This window comes from Gracilinanus agilis, chromosome X, assembly GCF_016433145.1.
Source record: "Gracilinanus agilis isolate LMUSP501 chromosome X, AgileGrace, whole genome shotgun sequence".
NCBI classification, from domain to species: domain Eukaryota; kingdom Metazoa; phylum Chordata; class Mammalia; order Didelphimorphia; family Didelphidae; genus Gracilinanus; species Gracilinanus agilis.
Window position 1 is genome coordinate 38206432 of NC_058136.1, and position 17421 is coordinate 38223852.

Genomic DNA, 17421 nt, shown 5'->3' on the forward strand with positions numbered 1-17421 from the left:
TTGGGGGCAGAAAATGACAGAGAAATAGGAAATAAATGGCTCTCAAGATATAAACAGTTTGAAAACATGTAAATTTAATAAACATATCAATTAGAATAATAACCGTGGATGTCTAACCTCTGAGGAGCTGTCAGATTCTTCCTGGGCAACTGCATTTTGAGTTGATACTTGTGGATTATGCTCTATTGTGGAGCGTGTTTGGTAAGCATGTTGGCGCTTCCGCTGTGTTCTTCGTAACGAACGTCCACTACCAGGTTGAAAATCATTCTTTAGAGGAGAGGAGAGGAGAGAAGAGAGGGGATGAAAAAGATTTAAATTTCATCAGTTATTTCAATACATCAACAAACCCAAACAACTACAGAATGAAAACAAATTCTATAAGAAAATACAAAACAGGGGGCAGCTGGGTAGCTCAGTGGATTAAGAGCCAGGCCTAGAGACAGGAGGTCCTAGGTTCAAATCAGGCCTCAGACACTTCCCAGCTGTGTGACCCTGGGCAAGTCACTTGACCCCCATTGCCTACCCTTACCACTCTTCTGCCTTGGAGCCAATACACAGTATTGACTCTAAGTCGGAAGTAAGGGTTTTAAAAAAAAGAAAAAGAAAATACAAAACAAAGGAGAATGCTTAAGATAAATTTAGGAAGCTGGAGCACAATAGCTCATTTTAATCTTGAAGCTTTCTTCTTTGTAGGGTCTCATGATCAAATTAAAGGGAGATCTGAAGATCTGATTACAAGCATGTATTCTGCTGACTAAACATGAGAAATGATTAAACCAAGACTGGAGACTTTAACATTTTCAAAGAAAAGTAACTTTCAAAAGAAAGCAGGCATTTTTAGTTATCTAAAAAATTTCAGTGGTCCCATTTAAAAAGCAGGACATATATCTGCATCAAATAAACCATAAAATGATCTTTCAAGTAAAATACCATTCTGTAAACTTTATAATCAAAAAAGAAAACTAAAAACTATATTACATTTAATTCTAAATTACATATGCAAATGGAGGGAAGATGGTTTGAAACTATGGACAACCAGAAACCATTCGTCATCATTCAGCTTTGGGTTGTGGTCTAAGGTAGACATTAAGACACCAATTTACTTGGGGTCTACTGCCATACACCAACAAGGTTGGCCCTAATACTGACCATTCTATTCCAAAAGGAAGTAAGCAAGAGACACATATCTTTGGGTGATCCAAGGATAAAGAACGAAAAGTTGAACATATATACATTTATAGGATCATATATCAAAGATCCTGGGCTAAAAGATCTCAAAAGCCATCTAGTCCAAAATCTTCATTTTACACTGGAGGAAACTGGGTCCCAGGGACATTTGGGTAACAAGTCCACTGCTGAATAGTGACTAAATATAAAAAGATTTGATCTTCTGAATCCAAAGACAATACTTTTTTATACTCAATCATGGAAGTACTATGAAAATTTATGCTCCTTTCCATTTTAAATTACCATTTTTCAAAAGCAAGTTTAAAAGACTTGTAAATTGGTAACAAGGGAAAATCTGAAGTGTATTTGTTGTTAAGGAAATAGTTGGCATTATTCCTATATTCAAAAATAATTTCCAAAGTGAACAAAAAAACCTCTCTAGATGGCATCTCTTTTTTAGGTCATTCTGTCCTTTAACAATTTGGATTAGAAGAAAAAGAGATTAACTGAGAGGAGCACATAAAATTGCTATGAAATAATTTAATAACATAATTCTATCTCAATAAAAATTCAGACCCAAATGAAGGTGTTAAAATAATAATCTAAACCAGCGATTCCCAAAGTGGGTGCCACCACCCCCTGGTGGGTGCTGCAGTGATCCAGGGGTGGAGGTGATGGCCACAGGTGCATTTGGGGGCGGTGAATAACTGTAAGGGGGCGGTGACAGTATGTGACAGGGGGCGCTAAGTAATATTTTTTCTGGAAAGGCGGCAGTAGGCCAAAAAAGTTTGGGAGCCACTGATCTAAACAAACAAACAAAAATAATGGACATCAAGGATCTAGGGATATCTGGGAGTCGAATGATTTCTTTGGAAAGTTAGCTAAAATGGTTTTAATTCACCAAAATACTTCCTAGCAATTATGAGTCCGTTATGGACTCAATATGCCTACTTCTTTTTCCACTCTAGTTATTCTAAGGTCTTCCTTCAGGCTAAGCAACTTTCAAACGCTTATGGCTCTTTGTTGGCTGCCCATTCATACAAGTACAGCTTATTAGTTCTCAATAATACTACAAAGGGGCTTGTTGCATGTACTAAGGAAGGACTCTCAATGACTACAACAATCACTTTTCAAAAAAAACAAAAAACAAAAAACAAAAAAACTCCTTACCTTCTATCTTACTATCAAGTCTTTTTTTTTTTTTAACCCTTAATTTCGGTGTATTGTCTCATAGGTGGAAGAGTGGTAAGGGTGGGCAATGGGGGTCAAGTGACTTGCCCAGGGTCACCCAGCTGGGAAGTGGCTGAGGCCGGGTTTGAACCTAGGACTTCCTGTCTCTAGGCCTGACTCTCACTCCACTGAGCTACCCAGCTGCCCCTTACTATCAAGTCTAAGACAGAAGGGCAAGAGCTAGGTAAAGAAGGTTAAGTGACGTACCCAGGTTCATATAGCTAGTGTCTGAGGTAAAATTTGAACCGAGGTCCTCCTGATTCCAAGCTTGGTGCTCTTTCTACCATGCTACTTCTACACTCGCCTTTGAATAAAATAGCCCTTACCACTCTTCTACCTTGGAACCAATGATTCTAAGATGGAAGATAAGGGTTTTAAAAAAAAATTAAACAAGATCATTGGGCTTGACGCTGGTAAGATATGGTAAACTGGTATGAATGAGTAATTTGAGGAATATGATCAAAAAATGAGAGCATAACTATACACTGGAACTGGATAACCAGGGCCAAGTAAAAAGAACTGTTAACACTGTCTTCTAACTAGAAGAGAACTGCTCCAGTACAAACATCCCTATGTCTCATATCTCTTAGGCATTTGCACAACAAACCTCCAAAAGCCCAATGTACAAAGAGCTTGCCTCAAGCAATGGTTATATGCAAATAAAATGAATACTACAACCATTATCCCACAAATACTTACCCTTGGAATAGCATGAGATGGCTTCCTTTTCTTCTCAAAACTATAAAGATTAATTTCTATTTCACCCTTTGCAGTCCGCAACTCTTCTTGTACCCTAATGAAAACAAGTCAAAAGTCAAAATGAACTCACAACAATGTGTGCTCATAATGGTAGAAGGGACAAAAGATAGAAGCAATCTTTGAAGGGCTATGGGAAGAGACACACTAATAACTAGTGAGTGTAGCTGTGACCAAAGGCAGCTGTTGCCCAGTGTTAGAACACTGGACCTGGAGTAAGGAAAGGTGAGTTCACAACCAGCCTCAGACACTTCCCTCACTGTGTAACCAAGGCAGCTAAGTGGATCAGTGAATAGAAGAGGATAGAGGAGAGATGATGAAACACACTCTCTCTCATCTTAATAGAGACAAATTGGACTCTGAGTGCAGAATGTTACATATGGCTTTGGGACGCTAAATCAGGACATGGTTTTGGTATATGAGCCTGATCCACAGAAAGGACTAAGGGACTAAGAAAGGGAATAAGATCAAGGTGAAATTACTGCTCTATTCACACAGCCGAGGATTCAAATTATTAATCACTCATAACCTGAGTCCCATCTCTCAACTTTACCTGTTCCACAAAGACATACTATTGCTTGTGTCCAATTTACTTGCAATCAATATCTCTATCAAGGAAACATTAAAAGGTGTGGTAAATGATTGGTCATAATGGCATTTGGGGATTATATATACTGTTTCTTGTGCTAGACTTGTCCTGTACCTAGGCTTCACTGTCTAAGAAAGTATTTGACCAAAGAATAATTAAGTGGAATGGCATGTAAATAAATATTAAAAAGTTATGATTAATGAAATGTTAATAGACTCTGGAGTAAGAATCACTTCATGTGACAGTGTAATTTGGGATTGATGGTTGACTAAAAAAAAGTGAACTCAGAGCAAAATATGAGATGATCCCAACTAATAACTTACCGACCAATACCGGGATTGATTTCATTGACCACCACTCTTCGACTCCACATGAAATCTCTCTGGATGGCCATTTGACTTCGAGAAGAACCATGAGTCTGGCTAATGGGTCGGAATCCGCTAGATGAAGGCGGCAGGTCCATATTTGGACCTCTCAGAGCTGAAAAACAAGGAAATATAACGCATTCCCTAAAAAGTTCCCAAAACATTTTCAAAGAGAACTGAAAATGAAATGTAGAGTCCTAAAATGCTGTTGATGATGACACTGATATCTATCTATGTGTTAGAATGTGGGAGGAAAGAGCAATGCATAACCAGTAGCATTAAGATGAATAAAAAAGCAATCTTTTAAAACTGAATAGGAATACAGCCATACTAGCCAAGCGAAAATCTCTACTCCTAATAAGTCAGGACTGATTGAAATTAGATATTATTTAGAGCAGTGATCCTTGTCACTCACCGTTCAGTGACTTTTTTCAGCAGTGAATTTTTTCATAAGGTAAAGAGCTCTTTGAAACTCTAACAAAAGGGAGGCAGAGTAAGTTGGATTTTGAAACAGAGGAGCTAGATGCAAACTCCAGCTCTGCCACTTACTACCTACCTACATGACTTTTAGGCAAAACATTTTGTTAGTGAGCCCCACTATAGGTTTCAGTTTCTTTCCCTATAAAATGAAGGGATGAGTTTAGATGACTTTAAAGGTCTCTAACCTCTCTAATCTAATTCTAAGTTACAGAAAGTGATCAGGTATTCCCCCACGACTTCTAGTTAGAAAATAAGAAAGAAAAACTAACTGTGGACAAAGATGATGGCCCTTTGATATCTTCTACTACTATTTCACAACATAATCAAGAACATGTTTCAAAGGCAAGAATTAGATTAATGGGGTACTAAATCAAGGGTCTGATCGAAACTTTATAAAGAGAAATACATATTACTAATCTTGAGCTAGATTTAGCAAGTATATCTGGGTTTATATAGCTCCAAATGATCTGAAGTAATGACTCATTTCTATGTCACTTGTAAGAGATGTGTGTGTACACTTCCTCTGCCCAAGTCAAGACATGGGCCTAATACAATATGACTTGCTTCAACCTAAATTATTTTCATTTGTTTTCTGGCCACAAGAGACCAGATTACCTAAATGATACATCCTCATTATGTCAGCACAGCAAAAAATTAACCCTTCCAAAATTGCCAGATAAGAAGTAGTACAACTTCAAAACAAAGATATTTTTTGCTACTTATTTCACACATCAGATATATAGAAGTACTAATATGAATATAATACTGATACCTTAAACACATTTCATCATATTTTAGGGAAAAGACATAACACATGATAACAACAGTAGAGCTATTATGCTATTTTCAATCATTAAAAAGGAGCAAATGAAAAATCAATTGAGCAGTAGACTCTACATTTCCCCAAAATCATACTATATGTTCTTCAATATTCGACTTTTGTAAATTTGGTTTAAAATACAAAAGTTGAAAAAAGTACCTTAAAACACAGGAAAGAGAATGAAGAATCCATTACACTGTAATCTGTCGATATGAGACAAACATGGAATGGAAATTTTTAAAGCCCTGGAAATTAAAGTTATGGGGCAGCTAGGTGGTTTAGCAGATAAGAGAGCCAAACCTGGAGTCAGAAGAACCTGGGTTCAAATCTTCCTCATACACTTCCTAGCTGTGTGACCCTGGGAAAGTCACTTAGCACTATTTGCCTAGCCCTTATTGCTCTTCTGTCTAAAGAATTGTTATCAAGCTAGAAAGTATTTTAAAAAATGAATGCTGTAAAAAAAATTCTTCTGAAACTGTTTTAAATATTTTATGCCCCCTTTTTAGTTAGTAAACATTTATTAAATTTAAATGCCTATGTGGCAGGCATCCTGCTAAGGGCTGGGGATACAAATAAAAAAGAAAGGTACCCCTGCTCTCGAGGAGCTTACAATCTAATGGGAAATTTAATTTTTCTTGTCCACATGTTAAAAAAAAAAGGTTGAAACTATTGTACTACTACCTACGTTACAAAACCACTATATACAACATACTACGTACATTACAACAGTAGTAAGAATTTGGAAATAATTTACAAATGTCCTCCATCACAATAGGTCCCATGGAAATTAAATGACTAAAAGTATGAAAATTCAACATGATAACTATAACTACATACCTCCATTTAGAGAATATGGTCTATGATTAAGTGAATTTCCTTCTTCATTAAACAGTCTTAAGTCCTGCTCTCTCTGCAGTTCCCTGATCATTCCATCAAGAATATGTCCATCTTGATCTACGGTTTGTTGACCAATCACTTGTTCTATCACTTCACCATCACCTTAATTAAACCAAAAAACAAAACAAAACACAAACAAACAAACAAACAAAAAACAAAAAAACGCACACATGACACCATCAAAATAAGCATTCAACAAAATCAGCAAAATCATTTATTAAGCCACTAAAAGGTGATGTCCTATGTGTTAAGGACACAAAGACCAAAAAAAAAAAAAAAAAGGGGGGGGGGGGAGGGGTGTCTCTGTACTCAAGAAGTTACATTCTAGACATTCTCTTAAATAAAATAAAACATTAAAAAACCGAACTCTATTCAAGATGCCATATGTAAATTCCTCTTTGGGTGACTTATCAAAAACTCTGAAGCACTTAGCAAGAACTCAAAATATAATAAAGCAAACCCATATCTACAGAATTTTTTTAAAATTTACAGTTGAAAAGATGCAGCCAATTAGAAAAGAACTCAAATAAGCAAATGTGATACATTATCTTCATTCTCTTATCCTATAGGACATTCCACCGATCAAATAGTGAGGAACATATTTTCAAAATTGCTTTTATAACCAAATGACAGAGTAAAGAGAAAATGAAGTCTCTTCTTAAAGAAACTCTGATCATTTGAAATTATTTAGATTATTTTGTATCTTAGTGTGTATGACTGTCTTTGAAAGACATGATTAAGTCCTTTGGAATATTTCTTTTTCATACAGTAGTCTATAACAACCAGCAGAAAGAAATTGTTTTTAGAAATTACCAGAGACAAGGATAAGGGGATAGTAAAGGGTGAGGACTTCTTTTTTCTCCCAGAAATATCATGTTGGGATATGGGGAGGAGGTTGGGTTGCTACAGAGTCCCTTCCTCTCCCAAATTACATGTCTGTCTCTCACCTTAAAAAACTAGAAAAATCCTTCAACATCAATCTCAGTTTCAAGGTTCAAAGGACGGACAGTTTAGCCATTTCTGGACTGAGGCCTGGGAATTCTTTTTCTCTACTTAAAACTCACAGATCAATTTTCAATCAGGTTGTATACTGGACAGAGTGCGGAACCTGCAGTCAAGATGTCTCAGGTTCAAGTGGGGCCTCAGAGGCTTACTAGTATTCTCACTCTGGGAAAGTTACTTAAGCTCTGTCTGCCTTGGTTGCCTCACTTGGAATACGGGAGATAACAGCACCTCCCTCCCAGGGTTATTGTGAGGATCAAACGAGATAATATCCGTAACATACTTCTTGCAAACTTTAGAGTGCTATGTGAATGCTACCTTATTTTTTTTTTTTTTTTTTTTTTTTGGTAATAGCGTTTGGTTAAAGGAAAGATTAAAACCTGTAAGATACTACAAGAGCTCTGCTGGAGGCAGCATTTTGAACTCTATTTGGAAGTGAATGCTGCAGAGAGCAGCACAAGTCTATGGTTAATATTCTTAGGGAAGGAAGTCATTATATTTGCTATACCTTGGGAAAGGATATTTGTGTTGTTGCTCCCACTCCCATGCCCCAGGTTCCACTGCCAAGGTAAAGCACAGCACTAATGTAGCACAGGAAGATCAGTAACAAACGATCACTGGCAGGGATTCATGAGTTTTGAATGGGTTAGTAAGATAATCATTTCTAATACAAATTTCGGAGTTCCCATACCATTTGCAATATATCCCAGTTGTGGTATGAGCTGCTGATCCTTACAATGTTCCCGTCCTGGTACCAGCCTTTGGAATTGTGTAGGATGAGGGTTGCCATCCACATCCACCAAGAATGGGGGAGGCATCAAATGAGGGGCTTGTTGAGTCTGTTCATCCAGTACATAGTTGTTAGCATCCCGAATAAGGGGTCGATAATCAGTATGGAAGAACATCTGATCTGGAATCTTGATAAGAGATAATAGAAAAATTAATATAGAAATACATTATAAAGAAGCATTTTAGTTCATTCCAAACTAAGCACCCCGTTTCCATTTTCAGCCTCTGAAAACCCCAGGCCAATCAATCAAGTATTTCTTAAGTGCCTATCATACATAATAAGGGACTGTACTAAGCACTAAGGACACAAAGGTCAAAATCAAACAATCCTTGCTTTCAAGGATGAGGCAGGAGGTGAACAAACAAAGGAAATAAGGAAGGAGAAGAGGGGAGCAAGAGATTTCATGGGAAATATGCCACATGAACAGGGCTTCCAAAGAAACATGAGATTTTAAGAGGCAGATATCAAGTGCAAGGCCATTTTGGCCACACTGGAAAGTACAGGAAGGAGAGCAAAGTATACAATATGGTTAGAAAGGGAAAGCATGGTGAAGGGTTTTAAGGAAAACAAAGGAGCTCATGCTTGATACTACAAGAAAGAAGCCGCACTTTAGGAAAATAACTTAAACAGATGTATGAAAGAAGATGCATTAGAGTGAAATATATGAGGCCAGGAAACCAACGAGAAGGTTGTTATAATAATAGGCAAGATGATCACTTGAACTAAGGCTTGTACAGTTATAAGAAATATCGTGGCTGGAGAAATGAAAAGATTTGGTGAGTGCTGATTATGCAGGACAAGGGAGAGAGGGGCATCAAAGGTAACAACAACATTGGGCAATTGGATTAATAGAAATGCTAGGCAGTACCACTGACGGAATGAGGATGAGATTAAAAAAAAAAGGCCATCAGATTTGAAAATGTCCCATAGATTTTGGGACCATTCCTAAGACCCTAATTTCTGTCACCTGTTTCCCAAATCCTTATGAGTGATAAAATAAAACCATATTAAGCAATAAATTATTTAATGATTTTGCAGTTTTGCCTTTTTTCTATATTCAAACACTGATTAAGAGTAAATACACTCATTAATTATTTTAAAATGTATAAGTCTAAGGAAAATAATTACATTAATAATAATTTTTAAGACCCTTACCTTCTGTCTCAGAATCAATATTATCTATCTGTCCCAAAGCAGAAGAGCAGTAAGGGCTAGGCAATGGGGGTTAAGTGACTTGCCAGGGTCACCCAGCTAGGAAGTGTCTAAGGCCAGATTTGAACCCAGGATCTCTTATCTCCAGGTCTGGTTCTCAAACCACCGAGTCACCTAGCTGTTCCAATTAATATTAATTTTTAAAAACAAAACATTTCATCTCTCAGCATACTTCTCTGGTTTGGTATGAAACTGTCTCCAAGCATTTCTTTTCCACAAACCTAGGACATAGCTTTATTTAAAATTCTTTTCATGTACAAAGAACAACATATAATCTTTAGGTGACATTTGTAGTACAATGTCCAATTTCTGGAGCCATTCTTTAAAAAGGGGGAGACAAATCGCAAAGCAAGCCAGAAGACAATGACTTTTGTAAGTCAAGAAGTGCGGGAGATAGTAGGAATATTTAGCTAAAGAAGAAAAGAGCCAAGGCTGGGAGGAGATGTTAAGACAGTAGGATTATAACATCCAGGGAATAATGGTCCTGCACTTCAGGATCCCAAGATTTAGAGCTGGAAGGGATGGTCAAGATCATCAAGTCCAATCCTGTCATGTTATAGATAAAGAAAGGGAGATGAGGTTGTGGCCTGCCTTCCTCAAAGGACCACAGGCAAATTTCTCCCCTAAAAGTGGTCATCTCATCCCTTTAATGCTGTGCATCTTGCTTCCGATCTAAAATTTAAATGAGACTCCTGTCTCCAACACAATTCCTTAATCCCTAAATTCATGGCTTTTCCTCTGGCCTCTTGTTAATAACCTTTTAACAAAATTTGAAACTATCATCCTTCGCATATCCTCTCCTCCTTCCTGATTCTTTTATCTGCCTTGACCCCTTCTTCTAGGCCTTCTTTCTGGATTACCATGTGTATCCTAACCCCTGAATGATGCCCCAGCCTCCTTTTCTTCTCTCTTTAAGTCAATCTATCTGTTCCCATGGGTTTAATTAACATCTCATTGCAGATGACCAACTCCGAATCCCACAGACATTTCAAAATTATTCACGATAAATCTTAATTCTCTTTCTAACTTCCCTTCTTTCTGCCAAGAGTATCACTGTTTCTAATCACCTTGGTTATTATCTAATCATCTCAGAATTGTGTCAGCCCTTCCCCTCCTATCCAAAGAGTTGTCAAATCTCGACACTATTGCTTAGGTTTATTTGTCCCCTTCTTTCTACTCATATAGCCACCACTGAAGTTTAGGTCCTCTTGCTTCTCATCAGTATCTTGATCTCTAGTCTTTCCTTACTCCAATCTATAATCCATACAGCTGTCAAAAGGATGTTCCTAATGCACAGGTGTGATCAGGTCACTCTCCTGTTTAAGCTTCAGGAGTAAGATATAAACTAACTCCTTTGTCATTTAAAGCATTTCAAAAGCTGGCTCCCCTTTCTTTTATTTCTAGACTAATTTCATGTACACAACCTTCCACCTTTTTGCACATGCACAAGCCTAAAACATCTCTCTACTCCCTTCCCCACATTAGAATCACTAACTCACTTTAGAGTTCAAATCCACTGACACTCCCACACAAAGCACAGGGTAGGTGGTAAAACTATATAACTTCTGAATCTATGGTTATAAGTGAAATACACAGATTATAACAAACTAAGTTGAAAGAATTACTTTCAAAGGTCAGCAGGATCATAGCTATCACATTGGAAAGGATCTCAGAGACCCTCTAACCCCTTGTTGGAGAGAACCCACATGCCAGAGGGGGGCTGCTCCCCTCTCCTTCTCCATGCATGCCTGAAGACATTTTTCACATGACTCTCCCCTCTACCCAGCAGCCCAATAGCAGCTCTTCCTCCCTTCTCCTGGCTGGGGTAAAGCGGAGGGGTTGGTCCTCACATACAGCTTAAGGGTTGTAGTTTGGGTACTCAGTCTCTAAAAGGTGTGCCATCACTGCTCTAACCCAACTACCACATCTTATAGATGGGGAAATTGGGTCACTCAAGAGTTTAAGTGCTTGCTGAAGTCTCACAGCAGAATTCAAAACCGGGTTCACAAACAGGTAAAGGAAATAATAATGAAGACCTTCAAAGTGACCCAAGAGAAAATTCAGTCTAAAGAGCACTTTTTTGTGTGCTAAGGAGAGGGGTCAGATTCTTGTTCTTTCAGCAAGAGAATTCTTATACAACCTATTATTAGGAATATATCATCCCTACAGTTTAATATTAATTTTCAAGGGGCAATTTCTTCATTCTGTATATTAAAAGCAACTCACAATTATCATTTAGAATCCAAAAAGGCTCACCTGAAGAAAACCCTCAAAAATATTTCCAAGACAAAAATAGGAAGAAAAAACCCTAACCTTTTCATAGTCTTTATTGCATCCAAAACCAAACAGTAGCAAATGTCCATGAGAATCTGTACAGGCAAAATGCTGCCCATCTGGTGAGAACTTGCAATCAAACACAGCACCATGGCCTTGGCCCTCAATCTGAAACACAAAAAAGCAATCAAAAATGAATTTTAAAATGCTAACTACAATAATGACAACAGCTAACATTTATATGGCACTTACTATGTGTCAGGTAGTTGTGCTAAATGTAATATAATTATTATCTTATTAGATTCTGTAGGTAGTATTATGACCTCCTCCCCTCTCCCCACCCTTTACAGATGAGGAAAATGAGGCAAACAGAGATGAAGTCACTTACCCAGGGCCACAAAGCTAGTCAACTACCAGTATTAGACCTCAGGCCCAGTATGCCGTGAGGTTTTTGTTAATATGTTTTTAAATTCATCAGCGATCCAATATGCTCTATGGCTATCAATCTGGGTATAATTCTAAATAGAGGAAGCAGTAAATCAGAGAACCCTACAGTTTTAGAGTTGGAAAGAACCTTACACATTACTAAGTAGAATGACTTCATTTTAACAATGAGGAGACTAAAGTTGAGGAAAGGTAACTCATCTGGCCCAAACTAGAGCCCAGATATAAACCCAGGAGGTTTCTAATTCCAAATTTAGTGTCTTTCTCTATAAAATCCCTGAGACTTAGGGGTTGTTACTTACCTGTGTTCACACAAAGTTAGCAAGTGTCAAGAGCTGGACTTCAAACCCACGATTCTTGACATCAGACCCAGCTGACAATCTTTCAAGTCATCAAGTATTTTATTAAATGGAAATGTTTAAAACCTTTCTGCATTTTATTCAAAATAAAAGCCTCCTGTGAATTAGTTATTATCAATAGCCCTATGCTATTTATTCACAAGCAAGCTTGGCTAGTGTCAGAAGAGGAATTCCATTTGGGATTTCTAAGATCCACTTTAGACACAAATGAATTGGTTACTATTAAGAGAAACACCACAAATCCTACTGATGTCATGTCACAGACATGACAACTGAACAAGGAATGATCTTATGATTGCTTTAAAACTTTAAAACAAAACAAAATAAAAAAAAAGCCTTTAAAACTTTAAAACGGGGTGATGTCCAAAGTTTTTTTTCTACCTGTGACTGATTGGCACAAAGAGAAAATAATCATTCTTAATTTCCTCAGATTTGTCCGAAGTCTCCCTTTGAAAAGGAAATAATGCTAATCAGCCTAGGTATTACAATGTTTGCTAATAACATCTTGACTTAACTTGAGGGGAAAGTTTGTTTTTTTAAGTAAATCACAAAATACCAAAACAAGTCTCTTAACCGACATGTATTGATTATTGATTGTCATATATTTTAGTTATAAAACCAATGAATCTCAATTTAAAAATCCCTCCAAGTACTGAGATGAAAACCCATCCCTTAGTGACTCCATCCAATGCAATTGTTATTCACAGTCTCTTATAAAAATTCACCACAGGGGCATAGGAATGTTTCCTCTTCTCACAAAGGTGCCTGGATTCCGAATGACATATGAGCTCTCAGACAGCTATCACTTTCATTATTTCCCCATCTTTCTTTCTGGTCAAACATTCATACATTTTGGTAGTTAAAAACATATTTTTTTATGGTGGAAATTGAGGGATTCTAAGATGAGTGTCTAAGAAAGATAGCTAAACATATGTGCACAATGAATAAAAATGCTTATTTACCCAGAGGTAGCCTAAAATTTTTTTATCTTCATAATCATATAAAAAACAATTAATGCTTTTATTTTTTTTTACTTACTTGAAAAATGTCTATAGTTCATCTGGAAACGAGTACACCTTAAGTAGTGCCAAGGCCTCTTCTATAACCCTTTTATTATATACATTGTAATAGAAATCAGTACTTAAATTATTTAAAACCAAGATTTTAAGCAACCCCAGGTTCTCTCACCATGTTAAAGTAATTTCGAATTTTGGTTCCTCGTTCAAGGTCCCAAATAAAAATGTTCCCATCATGTCCTGCAGAAAGCATGATCCTTTGGTCAAATGGATGTGCTTCCAAAACGAACACTTCATCATCGTGTCCCTAGGGTACGAACAGAGTTTGAGGAGTAACATTACCATTTGCCTTTTGTCCTCCACCAAAGGTGCAAGAAGTGCTTTATGCATAGTATGCACAGTGAAACTACTGGCAATCACAAGTGAGCAATGCACACATACTCATTTTACATTTATGCACACATAAAAAAAGACACAGGGAGCCCTTTTACATGCCAACAATTTTTGAGGAGTCCTTACAGAACCAGAAACGTCAAATGGAAGTCCAGAAATCAGACAATTCCAACAACCACAGCTCTTGAACAGAGGAGCTGATATTTTCTAGTCTTGCTATTTAGAGGACTAGACAACAAAACTGGACAAGGGTCTTTTAGTGACTGTGGACACACAGACAAAACCTCGTTTTCATCCACACTTCACACAAGCAGCTGCACATTCTCCCCTATCAGTCAAAAAATTGGATTCAGTGAGGATCCAATTACAACACATCCATTAGAAAATATTATTCATAGCACTCTCTGACCCAAAGGAACACTGTCAGTGGCAGCCACAAAGGAAAAGGCCAGAATGTCCCAAGGGCCACAGTGCCCTCTTTAGGGAAGAGGGTTACATAAGCTTTCACTATTACCATGAGCTGGTGGATCTGAAGCAGCACAAAAAGCTCTATTTTAACCAAATAGGTACCTCACGAATAGTAATGGAGCCCTTTCCTAACGATAACTCTGTGGTGCAGTTATTCTGTGCATGTGTAAGGTGTCAGTCCTATTTTACAAAAAAGGATACTCAAGGGTATGGAGCGAGCTGGTGCCTGGATCACAGGCTCTCTCTTTCCCTAAAAGAGAAGCGATGCAGTTCAGGTCTCTCTGATGCAAAGCACAAAGTCCTTCCACTACACCCTGTTAATGACTAGATACCAGGATTGCTGTCACTTCTGAAAGAATAGTCCATTATCTAAGAAGGCTGTGTGGACTGGTCTGGAAATGCTGAATGTAAACATGGCAGTAAGAATCTCTTTTAATGAGTATCACAACAATGGGTTCCAAATAACAAAACTATGCTTAAGTCCCCACAGGTGTCACTCAGTAAAAAAGTCTTTGTTGTTTTAGTTAAAACAAAGGCTGTCTCAACAATGAGAAATAATAGAGCAACTGGCTTTTCTAGAATTTGATCAAATCAGGGCAATTACCTGCATGTGATAATGTGCTGCTTCACACATATCCTACCCAATGGGAGGAGAATGGGGGGGAGGGGGAAATCGATTTTGTTCTACCATAAATGCACTTACCTTTCACCTCTACCTGCTTCAAAATGTTCCCCCAAATCTAAGTCAGAAACCTTCCTGAATTTTCAAAACCACCTATACAACTCAAAAAAAGTAACAAAACATCATAGGCTTTAGTGGTCAAGAGTTATATACTAAACAGATGGAAGGACATGGGAATAGCTAGAGATGTACCCTTGCCATCTCGTCCTCTTTCACTTACGCTGATACAGAAAAAGTTCCCGGGCTTTGTTATATCTAGTTATTCAAATAAGCAATTACTAGAAATGCATCACTGTAACAACATAACAAACAATGGATATGCCACTGAGTATATTAGGGTATGATTCTGCCTGTATTACACAACATAGACAGTGTCAACATTTGTGAAAATAGGTATCAATCTGTGGATTGACATGAACAGGCAGTTTTCAAGGGAAGAAATCCAAGCAATTAACAAGCATATGAAAAAATGATGAGGGCAGGTAGGTAGCTCAATGGATTGAGAGCCAGGTGTAGAGAAGGGAGGTCATAGGTTCAAATCTGACCCCGGATACTTCCTGGTTACTTAATTCTGAGCAAATCACATAACCTCGATTGCCTAGCCCTTACCACTCTTCTGCCTGGGAACCAATACACAGTATCGATTCTTAGATGGAAGGGAAGGGTTTAAAAAAAGCCAAGAAAATAGCTAGGAAAATGCATCCAAAAGCAACTCTTTGGTTCTACCTGACACTCATCACAGACTGGCAAAGATGACAAGAGGAAAATGACAAATGCTAGAGGAGCTGTGTGCAAACAGGCATAACAACACACCGCCGGGAGGACTGTAATAGTCCAGGCACTATGGAAAGCAATTTGGAATTATGTCTTCAAAATTATGCCCTTTTGATATTATTGAGGATGTGGACACTAAACAATAACTCTAGTCCAACTATCAATAATATGGAATTAGGTCTTAATCAATGATACATGTAAAACCCAGTATAATTGTGTGTCAGCTATGCGGGGCTGGGGGGTTTGGGGGAGAGGGAAAGAACATGAAATATGTAACTAGGGGGAAATATTCAAAATAAAAACTTTTAAAAAATTAAAATAAAAAGAATGCACATTTGGGAATGGAAAAAATCCATGCCCTTTTAAAAAAATTAAATAAATTTTATCTCTATTTTTAAAATATTTTCCCATGTTTACATGATTTTTTCTTTCCCTTCCTTTTCCCTCCCTGCTCCCGGAGCTGACCAGCAATTCCACTGGGTTATAAACAAGTGTTATCACTTGATACCTATTTCCATATTATTCATTTTTGTAATAGAATAATCTTTATAAAACCAAAAATCCAAATCGCATACCCATATAAACAAGTTATACAATATATGTTTTTCTTCTGTTTCTACTCCCAGTTATTTCTCTTGGTATGCATAGCATTCTTTCTCCTAAGTTCCTTGGAATTGTTCTGGATCATTGCATTGCTATTAGTAGCAAAGTCGATTACATGTGATCGTCCCACAATGTTTCGCTTTCTGTATACAATGTTCTTCTGCTTCTGCTCATTTCATTCCACATCAGTTCATGGAGGTCTTTCCAGTTCATACAGAAATCAAGCTACTCATCATTCCTTACCGCACAATAGTATTCCATTGCCATCATATACCACAATTTGTTCGGTCATTCCCTAATCAAGGGACATCCCCTCATTTTCCAATTTTTTGCCACCACAAAGAGCAGGTATGCCTCTTTTTTTAATAATCAAAAACTGAAAGCTTAGGGGTTCCCAACTATTGGGAATGGCTAAATAAGACTCCATAAATGTAATGGAATGTAAGCTTTAAGAAATCATGAAACTGGGGGGGCAGCTAGGTAGCTCAGTGGAGCAAGAGCCAGGCCTAGAGATAGGAGGTCTTAGGTTCAAATCTGGTCTCAGACACTTCCTAGCTGTGTGACCCTGAGCAAGTCACTTAACCTTCATTACCTGGTCCTTACCGCTCTTCTGCCTTAGAACCAATATACAGTATTGATTCTAAGATGGAAGGTAAAGGTTTAAAAAAAGAAATGATAAAAATGACAATTTCAGAGGAAACTGGGAAGATCTCTCTAAACTGATGCAGAACAAAGTGAGTAAAATTAGTACAACTTGTAAAATAATTACACCATAAAGAAAAAATACTTTTAAAGACTTAAGAACTCTGATGAGTTCAATCAAAACCATGGGGGGGGCCAGAGGACTAAAACCCAAAGAACTTAAGAATGATACCCACCATCTCCCAGAAAGGTGATGAACTTAAAATGTGGAAATGAGACATTCAATTTTGGGAATTTGTTTTGAAGATCCATGCATATTTCTTAGGAGGGTTTTATAATTTTTTTAATTGTTCAAATAAGGAAGAGGAAGCAAGAGGGACTGATGATAAATGTGTAAAGAATAAATAAAATGTAGCACATTGAAGAAAAAAAGGAGAAACTATTTCTTTGAGGGTAAA

General features: G+C 37.4%; 1 protein-coding gene across 1 annotated transcript in view; it reads right to left on the minus strand.

Moving 5' to 3' along the window:
- BRWD3 (bromodomain and WD repeat domain containing 3) overlaps positions 1 to 17421 on the minus strand; it is a 76305-nt gene that overhangs the window by 42988 nt on the left and 15896 nt on the right. Inside the window, exons 9-15 of the mRNA XM_044682535.1 lie at positions 13574 to 13708; positions 11622 to 11750; positions 7998 to 8223; positions 6245 to 6406; positions 4066 to 4222; positions 3097 to 3190; positions 118 to 267 (exon numbers count right to left, since the gene is read on the minus strand). Coding sequence (XP_044538470.1) covers positions 118 to 267; positions 3097 to 3190; positions 4066 to 4222; positions 6245 to 6406; positions 7998 to 8223; positions 11622 to 11750; positions 13574 to 13708 — 1053 coding nt within the window. The remainder of the gene's footprint in view (positions 1 to 117; positions 268 to 3096; positions 3191 to 4065; positions 4223 to 6244; positions 6407 to 7997; positions 8224 to 11621; positions 11751 to 13573; positions 13709 to 17421) is intronic.